The sequence below is a fragment of the Pseudophryne corroboree genome, chromosome 10 (assembly GCF_028390025.1).
Source record: "Pseudophryne corroboree isolate aPseCor3 chromosome 10, aPseCor3.hap2, whole genome shotgun sequence".
Classification (NCBI taxonomy): Eukaryota; Metazoa; Chordata; class Amphibia; order Anura; family Myobatrachidae; genus Pseudophryne; species Pseudophryne corroboree.
The window spans coordinates 117,801,267-117,817,914 of record NC_086453.1 but is presented as its reverse complement, the minus strand read 5'-3'; the positions used below and the strand labels follow the sequence as shown (position 1 = coordinate 117,817,914).

Sequence of the window (16,648 nt, the reverse complement as noted above, 5' to 3'; positions counted from 1 at the left end):
CGGCATGATCGCTCCGTGTGTAGCCCCCTCAGCGATAGCGATGCGCGGCCGGACTGGGACCAAAAATAGGCCCTGGCATTTTTGAAGCACACAGGCCCACCTATGTGACTCCTCCCCTTACTATTCATGACTCCTCCCACTTATTAGTCTATGCGCTTACAAATATAATTAATATTCTAACAACATACAAGCGTACATCATTCTCTATTAAAATACACACAACCAATGGTTGAAGTGGGAATTTTTAAGTGGGGGTATGGAAATGTGAAGTTTGTAATTAAGCGCGCGCCGAAGGCGCGTGCGCTCCTGAAAAAGGGGCGTGGTCACTCAAAAGGGGGCGTGGCCTTCAGTGTAGTTTACCACACCATACACCCCTTATACGCATTATGCACCACAATAGTAGGACCCCTTATACTATCTAGTACTGGTGCCTCTTTCACATTATACCACACAGTATGAGCCAAAATTCACATTATAGCACCCGGTATGAGCCGAAATTTACATTATAGCACCCGGTATGAGCCGAAATTTACATTATATGCCCCCAATAGTGCAGTGCTAGATCCACAATTGCCCCCACAGTGCCAGGTATACAAATGCCCCCACAGTGCCAGGTATACAAATGCCCCCACAGTGCCAGATCCACAAATGCCCCCACAGTGCCAGGTATACAAATGCCCCCACAGTGCCAGATCCACAATTGCCCCCACAGTGTCAGATCCCCAATTGCCCCCACAGTGTCAGGTAATACCTGACACTGTGGGGGCAATTGTGGATCTGACACTGTGGGGGCAATTGTATACCTGACAGGTATACAAATGCCCCCACAGTGCCAGGAAAACAATTGCCCCCATAGTGCCAGGTATACAAATGCCCCACAGTGCCAGCCAATTGCCCCCACAGTGCCAGGTATACAAATGCCCCCACAGTGCCATATCCACAATTGCCCCCACAGTGTCAGATCCACAATTGCCCCCACAGTGTCAGGTAATACCTGACACTGTGAGGGCAATTGTGGATCTGACACTGTGGGGGCAATTGTATACCTGACAGGTATACAAATGCCCCCACAGTGCCAGGAAAACAATTGCCCCCACAGTGCCAGGTATACAATTGCCCCCACAGCAGCCAGTGCTGCAGCTGCTTACCGCTGCTGCACTGCTGCTGCTCCGGGGTCCGGCTGTGAGGGACGGGTGAGTCAGGAGAGAGCGCCCGCCAGCGCGGCTGTGTCTGGCGCGGCGGCGTATAGCGGACTTCGTTCAAACCAGCCGCCAGTTCGTGAGCCAATCAGAGCTCGCGCACCGGCGGCTTCTGATTGGCTGCCGGTCCGCGGGCTCTGATTGGCTCACGAACAGCCGGCTGGTTTGAAGCCCACTATACGCCGCCAGACATAGCGGCGCTGGCGCGCTCTCCTCCTCTGACAGCTGAGACACGCTGCCGCCGGACTGAGCGGCAGCGTGTCTCAGTGAGCGCTGGACCTGCCCACGTGGCCATCGGCCCTTCCGGCATGTGTATGTGTGTGTGTATGTGTGTGTATATATGTGTGAATTGTGTGTGTGTGTGTGTGTGTGTGTGTGTGTGTGTGTGTGTGTGTGTGTGTGTGTGTGTGAGGTATGTCTGTGTACGCGCACTTTATGGATGGTAGTACTGGGGGGGGCATTACGTATAATGACGCTATTACTGGGGGGGCATTACATGTAAGGACGCTACTACTACAGGGGGGGGGGCATTTTGTGAAACAACGCTACTACTGGGGGGGCCATTACGTATAAGGACGATACTACTACTAGGGGGGAATTACGTATAAGGACGATACTACTACTAGGGGGGAATTACGTATAAGGACGCTTCTACTACAGGGGGGGCATTACGCGTAATGACGCTACTACTACTGGGGGGGCATTACGTATAAGGACGCTACTACTACTAGGGGGGAATTACGTATAAGGACGCTTCTACTACATGGGGGGGAATTACGCGTAATGACGCTACTACTACTGGGGGGGGGGGCATTACGTATAAGGACGCTTCTACTACTAGGGGGGAATTACGTATAAGGACGCGTCTACTACTGGGGGCGCACTACATATAAGGATGCTACTACTACTGGGGGGGCATTATGTATAAGGAGGCTACTACTACTGGGGGGCATTATGTATAAGGACGCGTCTAGTACTGGGGGGGCATTATGTATAAGGATGCTACTACTACTGGGGGTGCACTACGTATAAGGATGCTACTACTACAGGGGGGGCATTACGTGTAATGACGCTACTACTACTGGGGGGGGGCATTACGTATAAGGATGCTACTACTACTAGGGGGGAATTACGTATAAAGATGCGTCTACTACTGGGGGCGCACTACATATAAGGATGCTACTACTACTGGGGGGGCATTATGTATAAGGAGGCTACTACTACTGGGGGGCATTATGTATAAGGATGCGTCTACTACTGGGGGGCATTATGTATAAGGAGGCTACTACTACGGGGGGCATTATGTATAAGGATGCTACTACTACTGGGGTGCATTACATATGACGCTACTACTACGGGTGGGGCATTATGTATAAGAGGAATAAGATTGTTCTACATTGTGGTGTCATTTTAAATGGGGGTACTATTGTGTGGCCATGCCCCTTACTTGTGAGCCCACACCCCTTTTCCCGGCGCGTGCCAAAGGAATATGAGAGGGCGCAAATTTATAGTTTGCAGGGGGGCGCCGAACACCCTAGCACCGGCCCTGCCTCCATACATTTACTGTATGTAGGATCTGAAAGTTCCCTCCTTTCAGGACTCCCACCCACTCTTTTGTGTGTTCTCTCTGTGCTGTGTGCTCCTGCTTCTAAGCTGTACAGTATGGCATCCCTTAGCTGTAAGTTCGGGGTCATCAGATTCTACTTCTGGCAGATGAGACATCACAATGAAAACAGGAGCATCTAGTGGCACCCAGAAGTACTGCAGCTCTCTGACCCAGTTGGTTCATAAAAAGCCATCCCCTGTTCTGCGCTCTAGCTAGAGAAGCTTCCTGGTTGGCCCTGATCAGGGGGGTTTCTGGACTCTTAGAACCCCACCCTGTGTGCGCCACTGCCATAGACTGTACCACACAGTATATGGAGCGTCTGCTGTTGGCAATTCATATCGCTGCTGTAAAGTGTAATTTATTAAGAAATGTCTGGATGGCACAGTTCTAAGCTGGTTCAAATTATTTCTCACAGGCAGGTCACAGAGAGTATCATCTGGATTATACTCATCACCACCAGTGCCATTGCCATGTGGTGTCCCACAAGGTTCTATACTATCCCCCATGCTTTTTGCAGTATACATGCTCCCATTGGGCGAAATAATCAGGCGCCATGGCCTGGTCTACCACTGCTATGCAGATGATACACAACTGTACTTGTCCTTTGCTCCGGGCACTGATAACCCAATAGCAACCCTAAATGGCTGTCTAGCTGAACTACTGGAGTGGATGAGCGCCAGTTGGCTGCGACTGAACCCGGATAAAACAGAGGTCCTTATGATACGACCGCAACATCAAAGGACAAGACTGCAGCATAGCCAACCAACTGGACTTACACTCGGGGATTCAGAATTACAGACCAGTGATCGTGTGCAGAATCTTGGCGTTGTCCTGGATGGTGGCTTGACACTTAAACATCAGATATCAGCCACAATCAAACCCTCATTCTTTCACCTGAGGAACATAGCCAGAATCAAGCACTTAATTCCCTCAGATGATATGCCAAAAGTCATACATGCATTTGTATCATCTCGTTTAGACTACTGTAATGCCCTCTACCTTGGTCTACCAGCAAAAGAATTGCAGCGCTTACAGCTGGTGCAAAACACAGCTGCCAGGCTATTTACCAACCAGCCCCGTTCTAGCCACATAACACCCATCCTCTACTCCCTTCACTGGCTGCCTGTACGATGGCGAATCATCTTCAAGATTGGCTTACTGAGTTTCAAAGTATTACATGACCAAGGCCCAAGGTACCTGAAACAGCTTCTGACCCCATACTGCCCCACTCGATTACTGCGATCTGTAGATGAAGGACTTTTAGCAGTACCTAGAATCTACCGTAATTCATCTGGGGGTCGAGCTTTTAGTCATGCGGCTCCGACTCTATGGAACTCACTTCCCCGCACAGTGCGAGAGGCCCCAACTATAGAATCCTTCAAAAGTAGACTCAAGGCTTTTCTGTTTACTCAAGCATTTCCATAATGTCCCTTTTAGTATCTTCATGCTTCTGTATTTTATGAAAATGTACTTCATTATTTTCTGTACTCTATTATGCTATGTATCTGTTAAGCGCCTTGGGTCCTATTGGAGAAAGAGCGCTATATAAATAAAATTATTATTATTATTATTATTATTATTATTAAGAAAAAAAGAAAACACAACAGAAAAATACTTTTAGTAAAAATAAAAAGCCCACGGAAGTTCTTTAGGATTTTGCTTCATTCTCGAGTAATCCTTACTGTAGGGATATTAAAAAAAACCTTTAATAGAACAACGATACTCATTGACTATCGAAACAAATTCATGATCTTTATTGATCTTGAGATGGGGTAATCACAGTCAAATAAATCTGCTGTTGTTGGGATAGGACTGTGAATGCTTACATCCAAATTCCAATTATCCAAATACAAGGCAAGTTAGTTTTTGGAAAACTTTTTTTGGATAGGGAGCTCATCTCTAAGTTCAGCACCGTAGTAGTCTAGAAATTCTGTGGAATGCAAAAGTATGTATCGATACGCTGCAAAGTGGCAAAATAAAAGCAGTATTCTACTATTGATGGAACTGTTCAGCTCCGCCGAGTGGTCTTGTCCTCTGGAAAAAGTATTTTTTGCAATTTCACTTACACTATCAACAAATAGATATAGCAAAACTCCTAATAATTACATTGTAAAAACACCCCATAAAGTAGAATGTTTGACATGGTCTATAGCTGTGTATTTCCTTATCTGTAAAGAAACCCATGCTGCATTGTCTTAAGATATGTTTAAGCTAGGACAAATTGTCTAGTGCCTGAATCACCATTATCTTTTTGGTTGCTAAAATGCAGAGAAAGATGCAGAAATGCTCCAGTGTTAAAGTGCCCATACACATGTACAATTTGGGCCGATTTCATTTGACTTCGACGGATCGGGCGGAGAATCGGATGAAAAGTGGCAAATCGCAGGTGTTTTACCTCCGATTCTGATCCGATGCGTGGTCCTGTGCTCATTGGATCGGAGTCAAGATTGCAAGGGCTGCACTATAAATGTGTCGGATCCCGGAGCCTTGGCTGGGATCGAATATGATACATCGTATGCAAAAAGACTGCATACGATGTATCGTATGTGATCCTGCCGCCCGGGAAGCTGCCGGGGAGCTCAAGGGAATCCTATGTGACTTTTCCCCTTAGAGAAGTCACATACGGTAAGTGTATGGGGACCTTTACCTCCAGATTTGCCTTTATCACCAGTAAGTGGATGTTTTAGATTCTGCCAATGGATCATGACCTGTTAACCTGTTAATCTTATGCATTTAAATAGTGAATGAAAAACATTATTTTTTTTTATATCAAAATTTGCAACATCAGAAAAGTGACTTACACATTACTGCACATAAATCAATGCATTCTAACGTGAGGTCAAACATATTATACCTTTAATTTAAACAAGAGTAAGTCTTTACTATTTAATAACATGACTGTCATTATTGGAAAACATATTTATTTTCCAGTCACAAAATACATTCTCATCGTAGTGATTACTTGATTAATGATTAGTGATCACTTGTCATCTCTCTAGAATAGAATTTGTTTAGTTGACTGTGTGTCAGGCATTTAGTGATGGGAGCGTTTACACCCCTTTATTGCCAGGCTAATTTTATTCAGTTTGTTATGGTTTAATGTAGTTGGAAATAACTGTTTTTGGTTGATCAAAGCAGATGTTAGATGTTTTTCTTTTGGAAGCATACTGGAATGTATTAACATTTTTTAAGTCTATTATATAACGATAAATATGTGGATATCATTTTTTTTAAAAATTTTTTACATCTTTGTCCACATTTTGTTCCTTTGACATGGTAATGAATATCTGTTCCTAAAAATCACCTAGCTCGTTATAGTACTGTATGATACCAAATATATAACCCTTACATTGGAGCTACAGGATATAAAAGCAAAGATATACAGTACTGTATGTGATCTTTCAATATATTTGCATTGCCCTCCTATTATATATTAGCATTTGCCTGAAGCTTCACTTGTGGATGTCTACCGGGAAAAAAATAGATTCCATATTTTATAAATAGTCCCTAGAAATGCAGTATATTTCTCCCCCAAAAAATTCTATACATATACTCATTTTAGACTTGAGGAGCCTGCACACTGCACGCGCCGAGTGTCAAGGGTCTGGTTTTTCCTTTATTGCTCCTCTCCTTGATGTCACATTATTATTATTATTATCCTTTATTTATATGGCGCCACAAGGGTTCCGCAGCGCCCGATTACAGAGTACAAATGCACATAAAAAATAGGAAAACAGTGACTTACAGTTGAATACAATATAGGACAAGTACAGGGCAGCTAAGCATAACTACACCAGTAAACATAGAGATAAGTTCCAGGTGGTCAAAAAACTGTGGGATCTGGGCGGTTGAGGATTATTAAAGTAAGAAAAGTATAAGCACATGAGGGAAGAGGGCCCTACTCGTGAGAGCTTACATTCTAAGGGGAGGGGTAGACAGACAGGGATGACACAGATGGGGTACATAGAGAGCGTGGAACAGAGGGTTATGTTGAGATTTGGCTACGTTTGGTAAAGAAATGGGTCTTAAGAGCCCGTTTGAAGTTTTGTAGAGAGGTGGAGAGTCTGAGGGGGAGAGGTAAAGAATTCCAGAGAAATGGAGCAGCACGTGAAAAATCTTGGAGATAGGAGTGGGAGGAAGTAATCAGAAGACAGGAGAGACGGCGTGCATTAGCAGAGCGAAGAGGACGGGTGGGAGAGTAAAGGGAGATAAGGTCAGAGATGTAGATGGGAGAGGAGTGGGTGAGTGCATCATCGAGATTATACATGCCTCAGTTTCTCTCTAGGTCACTAAGCTATCCAATAGTGAAAATGCCATCAAAATTGATCCAGTAGTTTTTGCATGATGCCGGAACGAACAGACAAACAGAAATTACAACTTTATTATATGCTAGCGTTTGATCGTGACTTTGCTTGCGTGGATGTCTTCCACGGGGAAAAAAGTTGTCTCCATATTTCATAAACAGTCCCTAGAAGTACAGTATGTTTTCCCCAAAAAAATTCTGTATATATACTGTACATATAGACATTTTGGACTTGAGGAGCCTGCACACTCCACGGGCCTAATGTCAAGCCTCTTTTTTTTTCCTTTATTGCTCCTCTCCCTGATGTCACATCGAGATCATACATACCCCAGTTTCTTTCTAGGTTACTAAGCTATCCAATAGTGAAAATGCCATCAAAATTGATCCAGTAGGTTTTGCGTGATGCCGGAACGAACAGACAAACAGAAATTTAAACTTTATTATATGCTAGCGTTTGTCCGCGGCTTTGCTTGCGTGGATGTCTTCCACGGGGAAAAAAAGTTGTCTCCATGGGGTATATTTACTAAGGTCCCGATTTTGACCGGTTTGGTGTTTTTTCTTCAAAGTGTCATTTTGGGGATTTACTAAACCAAAATCTCGGCAGTGATGAGGGCATTCGTATTTTGTTTGAAGTCAAAGAAAAAAAATATGAATGAATACACCATCGGTCAAATGCGCCTGTTATTTTATACAATTCGGTAATTTACTAAAAATTCTATTTCACAAACACTGCCGGCAATAGCCAAACACTGTCATGAAAAAATACGAATCGTAAAAAAAAAGCAGTTTTAAAATAGAACTGCTTTTTTTTACCGTGTTCTGATAGGCATGCACGGATCCGTGAGATCCGTGCATGTTTATCAGTGGGAAGGGGTGTGAAAGGGTTAAAAAACAGAAAAAAAAATTGCGTGAGGTCCCCACTCCTAAGCATAACCTCTTTGAGCCGGTCCTGGTTGAAAAAATATGGGGGGGAAATTGACGGGTTCCCCCATATTTGAACAATCAGCATCGGGCTCTGCGCCTGGTCCTGGTGCAAAAAATATGGGGGACAAAAAGCGTAGGGGTCCCCCGTATTTTTTGCACCAGCACCGGGCTCCACTAGTCAGAGAGATAATGCCACAGCCGGGGGAAACTTTTATATAGGTCCCTGCGGCCCTGGCATTAAATCACTAACTAGTCACCTCTGGCCGGGGTACCCTGGAGGAGTGGGGACCCCTTAAATCAAGGGGTCCCCCCCTCCAGCCACCCAAGGGCCAGGGGTGAAGCCGAGGCTGTCTCCCCCATCCAAGGGCAGCGGATGGGGGGCTAATAGCCAAGTGAAAAAATAAGAATATTGTTTTTTGTATCAGTACTACAAGTCCCAGCAAGCCTCCCCCGCAAGCTGGTACTTGGAGAACCACAAGTACCAGCATGCGGTGGAAAAATGGGCCCGCTGGTACCTGTAGTACTACTACAAAAAAAATATTATTATTTTTTCCTTTTGGCTGTTCTTCCTCCAACTTGTGCGTCATCTTTTCTCTGATGACCACCTTTCACTCCTGCCTTCAAGATTTCTCTTGTGCCGCTAACGACTTCAGGACTTTTAAGGCCCTCTCCAATAGCCATCAAATCATTACACACTCTCTACTCCCACCTACACTGCTCACACTGGTAAACCCTTACAGCTCCCCAATCTCCTCTCAGCCACATTAATTCCTTTTGTTCCTTCCAATAAGTAGGTAAAGGCCCCCATCATTGGCGTTTCTATAACGGATGCAATGTATGCGGTGCACACTGTCCCCTTGGTCCAGGGGGGCCCACACCGTACACATTGCTCCCATATTAATACTTACCTTTCTGGAGTCCCACGTGGGACACTGCAGCTGCTGTAAAAATCTCATCCAAAATGACCACCTCGCATGTGCCGTATTGAAATTGGTCTCCAGAACATGGCAGGTGCCATGTTTCTGGAGACGAGACCTGTGCATGCACAGTAGACTCCGGCACAATGCCGGAGACTACCACGCTGTACAGTGTAGGGGGCCCACCCGGAGTCTGCACAGGGGCCCACTCCTCTGTTAAAATGCCCCTGGACCACATACATTACAGCCCCATTCCCTGATCCGATGCCCTTCCTATCCACCATTCAAATCTAGCGAAAAGCGGCCATTGATGATTGGTAATCCCTTGAGGAATCGGGGAAATTAAACATTAAAAACCCCTGAATTTCTGGTCTACAATAATATATATTCATGTGTGCGTATATCGTGTTTATCATCTTTTGTAAATGAATTCATATATTTACTATTCATTTTACACTGTGCTGTCCATCTTCAGTGGCTGGTCAGTTTATCTTAAGTAAAGGCACTGTCTGAAGGTCTACATCTACAATTAACGTGCAAAGTCTGGTATATGCTCATTGATCTAGCACACACATTTAGTAAATCACACCATGGCTTACTAAGTCCTACCCTGTGACCATCATCTCACCCCTTGTATGAATTAGAGCCCTAATTCCTATATGTTTTCTTGACACTTTTCTTCATCTTCTTTGCTTATGTTTTCTTCCTGGAGAATTCTTTCTGTCCAGTTTTTATTTGTTAACACAGCACAAATAAATTGTATTCCTCTTAAACAACTTTTCCATTAGTATTTTTATTTACTGTTAAAAAAAGTGATCGATAGATACTCACCAAATACAAGTCTTTATTTGCCAAGAGTCAAATCAGTTCTCCCCAACTGTACACCACTTACTGTACACCACTACTCCACAAGTATAAGCATATGTTATACAGATATATCATGAGTACAGTTGCTTCACCTTCTTTTTCTTGTGTACCAGGTGTGGTTCGTGCCTCGAGTATCTTCCCTATCCTCAGTGCCATGCTCCTGTTACTAGGGGGCCTTTGTGTTGCTGCCAGTCGTGTTTACAAATCCAAACGCAACATCATCTTGGGAGCTGGAATTCTATTTGTTGCTGCAGGTAAGATGCTATATTCAGAACTCTAGAGATTAAGGATAAAAAAGATCAAGAGTTATATATTTTCTCATCATTTTGGCCTTAAATTATCACTGAGGGGCCTTTTTTTATCAATAATTATTTGTGAGATATCCCCCCAAAAACACCAGTTTTCGGGAAGAACCTGCACATAATAAGTACAGGTGTGTTCTCATAAAATTATCACCTCATTTGCTTCAAACAGCCCTTCTTGGCACACAAGGCTTCATGTGACCTGACTAGCCCTAAGTGTCTTTTTTGCTTAAATGTGCATTTTAGTTGCACAAAAGAAACAATGGGATGAGACAAAACCGTTTAACAAGACTGCACAGATGAAATTAATATATCACTCTCATACATCTGTAGGCGAATAAATCTGAATCTGTATACGATATGATGCAACAGTTGCAGGTTTTCTTCATGCCAAGTTCCATTGTGCTCCATCTGCAACTTGTACATATTTAACACTTATGTACTAAGCAGTGATAAAAGTGGAGAAGTGAGCCAGTGGAGAAGTTGCCCATGGCAACCAATCAGCATTGACGTAACATTTATAATTTGCATACTATAAAAATATACAGAGCAGCTGATTGGTTGACATGGGCATCTCCTCCACTGGCTCACTTCTCCACTTTTACCACTGCTCAGTACATGTCCCCCTAAATCCTGTTTAATTAAAGTCGTAGCCGAGCATCTCTGGTACAGATTGAGTAGTGTTTTTCTGTGTTTGCAGTGCAAATAAAATGCAAATTGAAAGAAAAAGCTGCTACACTACTCCACTCAGCACAGCTAACTCACGCCGCATGAATGTATGTATCTGGGCACCGTGGCAGATATTGGCGATATCTGCTGCAGTCTCCCACTTTTACACGCAAGAGAAGCCCCCATAGGCCCAGATTTACCAAGCCTTAGAGAGTGATAATTTGCATAGTGATAAAGTACCAACCAATCAGCTCCTAACTGTCATTTTTCAAACCCAGCCTGTAACAATGACAGTTAGGAGCTGGTTGGTTGGTACTTTATCATTGTGCAATTTATCACTCTCAAAGGCTTAATAAATCTGGGCCTTAGGGGGACATTTACTAAGCAGTGACAAGAGCGGAGAAGTGAGCCAGTGGAGAAGTTGCCCCATCAACCAATCATCAGCTCTGTATCATTTTATAGTATGCAAATTATAGATGTGCTGATTGGTTGCCATGGGCAACTTCTCCACTGGCTCACTTCTTCGCTCTTACTGTATCACTGCTTAGTAAATGTCCCCCTAAATGTTTAAAAACCAAATAGCTTCTAGTAGATGGTATTTAATTATAATGTTTTTCTTTAAAAGCAAAAACACTCAGATGTCAGTTGAATCAATTTAACAATATAATGAGATGACAAATGCGTTATTGTATTTCTTTTTGGAATTTTGATATAACCTTTATTTTATTTTTTTACTTCCATATTATGACAGGTTTAAGCAACATTATTGGTGTTATTGTTTACATTTCTGCCAACGCTGGAGATCCCGGCACCAAGCGAGATGATGAGAAGAAGAGTCATTATTCGTACGGTTGGTCCTTTTACTTTGGGGGACTTTCTTTTATCATTGCCGAAATGATTGGGGTCCTGGCCGTAAATATCTACATTGAAAAAAACAGAGAAGCTCACTGTAAATCACGTACTGAGTTGATCAAAAACCCCTCTGCCATCCTCCGTTTACCAAGCTACCGTTTTCGATATCGCCGACGTTCTAGATCAAGTTCACGCTCCACTGAACCTTCTCAGTCAAGAGACACATCTCCTGTCGGAGTCAAAGGGGTACCTTCAACTGATATCTCCATGTATACCTTGTCAAGAGATACCTCCAAGGCTAATGTGAGCAGCCTGTATAATACAGAGCGTGGAGACCACAGTTTTCTACAGCTTCACAACTGCTTCCCTAAGGAACCTGGGGTCACTGTCACTGTCACGGGACCAGCCTCAAACACAGGCACCCTGGGCAAAGATGGTTCAAACACCAACACTCTAAACAGGAAAACCACACCTGTGTAGGTGATCCCAAGGCTAAGGTCTTCTAAGTGAGTGTGAGAGAGTGAGTGTGCAAATGCGTGTGACAGGATGAACGTTTTAGGATGGAGATAGGAGCCATTTTATGCCATGTAGCTGCCAATTTCTGGTAAAGAGGTGCCGGGAGTACTAGACCTCTCTATCAGTAAAAGAAATTCTGGAACCAAATGGTAAATGTTCTGAAACCTGCATTATATTGTTTTGCTAAGAAAAAATATACTTATTAAGAAATAATGTACATTTTAGGATGTTGAGTAACAACTGTTATCTTTAAAGATGAGTTAAGGTTTATCCAGCCAGCTATTGTCTAACATTCTTAGGCCAGCGTTGCTGTTAAACTGTAGTTTCTCCCAATATTTCTGCAGAATAATAATGACAAGAACAAACAAATAAGTGGTTTAATATTCTAGCTAAAATAATTCTAAAACATAAATTGACATAATCTTGGGATTGTAAATGAAAACTTACAAGAACAAGTATTCACAAACAGGATAACGGTACCCAAATAAATAATTGAGCTGTTGTTTCCAGGCTCAGACTTAGGACTAACAAATACAGTATTTGGGCAAAATAAAGTTCGCTATGAGCCAAAAAGTGTTATTTGGAGCATAACTGGAGAATACAGTACAGCCTTAGATCAAACATAGCGGGACATAATTTTACAAGTTGTCATAGACTGATAGATACAGTAGTAAAAGATCCCATTGCTAACTTCTGTCTTTCATACAGACAGATTCCTGTGGAGTTCCGCTCACATGGATCATTCATTTCTCCATGGCCTCTAAAAAATAACTCCTCAGTTGTGTGCAATTTTTTACCCTTAGATCAGTGGTTCTCACACTGTGTGCCGTGGCACCCTGGAGTGCTGCGAGGCACTTGCAGGGGTGCCTTGGATTGGTGGTTCCGGACCAATTCAAATTATTTATGGTCAATGTAATAGGCAAAACCAATGCTAGTGGCTTCCAATCATAAAATATGTGAACAAACAGAGGCAAATCCTGTCCGTCACCACATAACTGAACCTGAGGATGACATACTGTATAAACACAATTTAAATAATTTAATATTTGTTTCTAAATTTCTCAATAAGAAACTTTTGGCCTAGGGGTGCCGTGAAAAAAATTCTGAAACTCTAGGGCGCCATAATTCAATAAAGTTTGAAAACCATTGCCTTAGATATAAATGAACCACAGGGCATTTTTTTCAAAATTGCAAGTGCCTATGTTAAATCCTTGGGAAGATTATCCAATCCTCCAAAGATGTTGTGTTGCCCACACCAACCAATTAGAATCTAACACTCATTTAGTACATTCTACAAAATGATAGCGAGAATCTGATTGGATGCTATGGCAACACCTCTACTTGAACTCTTTAAGAAGTAAGATAAATCTTTCCCAGTGTATCTAACCAAGGATTTAGCATAGGCACCTGTACAGCAGGGACGTGCAGTCAGGGAAGGCAGTGCCTCCCCTGTCTTCAATGATTAAAATAATATAAAGAAAATACTTATGACACATATTCTGTGTCATAAGTAATTTCTTTATATTATGCTACCCATTTCAGAGCTTAAAAGTACTTTGGGAGGCACTGATAGCAGTGCCTCCCGTTTACAATTGGAAAAGGCTAAAGCGGGTGGGCGGGGCAAAGCACTGGGCTGTAAAAGCCCATTAAAACCAAAGGGGAAAGCGGCACTTCTGCAAGTGCCTCGTTGACAGGGGAACCCGCCCCTGTCAGCGAGGCAGATGTGATTGAACAGTGGATCCAGTGCTGGATCCGCTGGTCCAATCACCCATAAGCGGCGGGGAGCTGCTGCGTCTGTCAGGAAAAAAAAGAGACATTCTCCTCCTGGTGTTATCAGTCACTGTCGCCCCTTACCGTGGTGTGTATCATAACAAGTTCCCCCACACAGAAGCAGCATGTCCACGGCACCAAACTACAAGCCAGCTGCCAGCTAGAAGCTCCCGGAGTTACAGCAGCACTAACGAGTGTCAAAAGGTCACTCTCCTCTGCCGTTTCCCTACCCTACAGTATCAGATAGCATCCCAGCACACAGCACCACAGTGTGAGTACTAACGCTGACAGCCAGCAAACACTTGTTAACTATTTCCTGCCTTGCTCAATCCACACACAGTACTGCTGCAATTCCCTGCAGTCTGTAGCAATACTGCATCACAGACTGTTTATATTCAATGGGAGCTTGATCTGAATTGCTCTGGTGATCAACTTATGGGAGACCTTGGGGTAGATGTATTATACTAGCACATATCGTGTTGGTATAGCAATTCCTGCTGCGCCTCTTTACTGAGGCGAAGCAGAAAGAGGTAGCGACAACATGTATGAACATATCGGCTGCCGCAGACCCCCCAGCACTAGGCTGATGCGCTGTGTCTCACCACAGCCGGCTCACTGGACATGCACGAGATCTCGCTATTATCACGAGATCTCACATGCAGCCCAGTGCTGGCAACCATCACAGCCAGGGACAGAGCTGTCCCTGCTGTGGTGATGGGGCAAAGACACCTGCAGCTGTCAAAATCAATTGCTGCAGGTATCGGAACGGTCAGTGCCACTGACCATTTATACGTTGCCCTGCATATTGGCGTGCTATCTTGTAGATAGCAGTGCTGATAATGAGCGCCACTGTCATTTACCACACTTTCCCACAGTCCAGTTTGATCCCAGGGGGCATTGTTTGTACAGGTCACACACTAGGGACACTATAAGAGCTACTTCTGTATTGTGTAACGTGAATAAGGGGTACTTATGTGTGGTGTAACGCGAACTGGCCAGGCGTCAAATTACTGCCTTGCCCAGGGTGATGTAAATACTAGTTTCGGCCCTGCTGTGGAGCTGTGGCAGCCCCAGAGGCAGCCCCAGAGCCAGCGGGACCTGGCGTTACTGATGTGGAGCTGTCACTACAGCAGTGGCAACTGTAGTGACAGCCCCGGAGCCAGCGGGACCTGGCATTACTGAAGTGGTGCCCCAGAGATGGAGAGCGTGCAGCGGCGACCTCTCCCTACTCCTCATCTGCCCTCTTATGCAGCAGCATCACTGCCGGTGATTCACCGGCACCTACACTCTCCCTTGACCTGGGGCCCGGGACCACCCAGGTCAGAAAGGTGTGTGTGTGTGTGTGTAGGGGGGGGCAGTTGGACTGGGTGGGAAGTGACTGGGCAGCTCACCCCCAGAACACTTGGGCTGCAGGGACAAGGAGGTGCAATATATATATATATATGTATCTATCAGTGCCTCCCCAGCCAATGACCTCACCGCACGCCACTGCTGTACAGTATAACTAACACTTAGCAGCATATGTAAGAGGGTCCGTGTTTGCCAGATGTGCGGGATGCCGGACAATCTCAGATGTTTTTTTTAAAGCAGCAATCAATTTCAAGGCGTGGTTTTGCCCTGAGAATTATTGCCACTTCATCAAAAGTCCGAGATTGTCTGGCATCCTCCGCCACACTTGGACTCTATTACATATGTCCCTCAAGCTGGGAACACACTTGAACGATCTCTGCCTGATATGTAGTTTCCATATGATTTGGAACATCATATCAGCCGGATCGATCAGTGTGTACGGGAAAGCTGCGTGCTTGTGCGGTCGTTAGTGATATCATCCGATCGGCTGTGCTGCATAGCCAACCGGATAATATCATATGCGGCACCGTGCAAGGTAATAATGTAAGACGGAACAAAGGATAGTTCTGTCCTTCATTACATCGTTCTGATGTGTACACACGGTACAATATGTTTGCCCCTTGGCCAGCATATCGTCAAAGTACATATCGCTCCAGTGTGTAACCAGCTTAACCTGAAAGGAAGAGTCTCTCCCTAGCACTTGTTACTAGCAACGGACAGAATATTTCAACACCTCAGGCACTGTACATGTAATCTACACGGTACAAGATTTTGTACCTTAAACTAGCCACTTGCATTAATTTACAAGACAAAAAATATATTGATTACTACAAATAAATATGTACTAAGTTGGACTTTTAATAGTTGAGGAGCCGGACGGTATTCCCATTTGTGACATGCTTGGCATGTAAACATGCTAAGAACCCAGTAGCATTCTAACTGACATAGGGCGGGATGTACTAAAGCAAAAATGCGGTAAAACCCCCGAAAACGGGGGTTTTACCGCATTTTCATATTTACTAACACCCTACCGCCGCGTTTTCGGCGTCCAGGGTATCGCCATCTCTGGATGGCGATTCCCTATAGAAACCTATGGGCTTCTTTTCGCCGACCGCCGCAACCCGCCGACACCGTCGACACCACCGCAGACGCCTCCCCCCCTCCCCCCCAGCTTACCTTCCTCCATGATGCCCCGGACCCGGAAGGTAATCTCCTCCTCCCCCTAGCAACGCAGCCGGACGTCCTTCCGGCTGCAGGGGGGAGGAGGAGGCGCCGGGGGCAGCCTGCTGCTGCTTCCCTGCATCTATCCTGTGTGGGGACCCCATGGAGGTGACGGAGACCCCCCGCAGACCACCTAACAGGTATCGCGGGGG

At 44.6% G+C, this 16,648-nt stretch overlaps 1 protein-coding gene across 2 annotated transcripts in view; it reads left to right on the top strand.

Moving 5' to 3' along the window:
- The window catches only part of CACNG8 (calcium voltage-gated channel auxiliary subunit gamma 8), a 225,887-nt gene extending 209,628 nt beyond the window's left edge, over nt 1-16,259 (top strand). For both annotated transcript variants that reach the window (XM_063942763.1, XM_063942764.1), the window contains 2 exons: nt 9,930-10,070; nt 11,539-16,259. In XM_063942763.1, the coding sequence (XP_063798833.1) occupies nt 9,930-10,070; nt 11,539-12,119 (722 nt within the window). In that variant the 3' untranslated portion in view covers nt 12,120-16,259. The remainder of the gene's footprint in view (nt 1-9,929; nt 10,071-11,538) is intronic.
- The last annotated feature ends 389 nt before the right edge of the window (nt 16,260-16,648 follow it).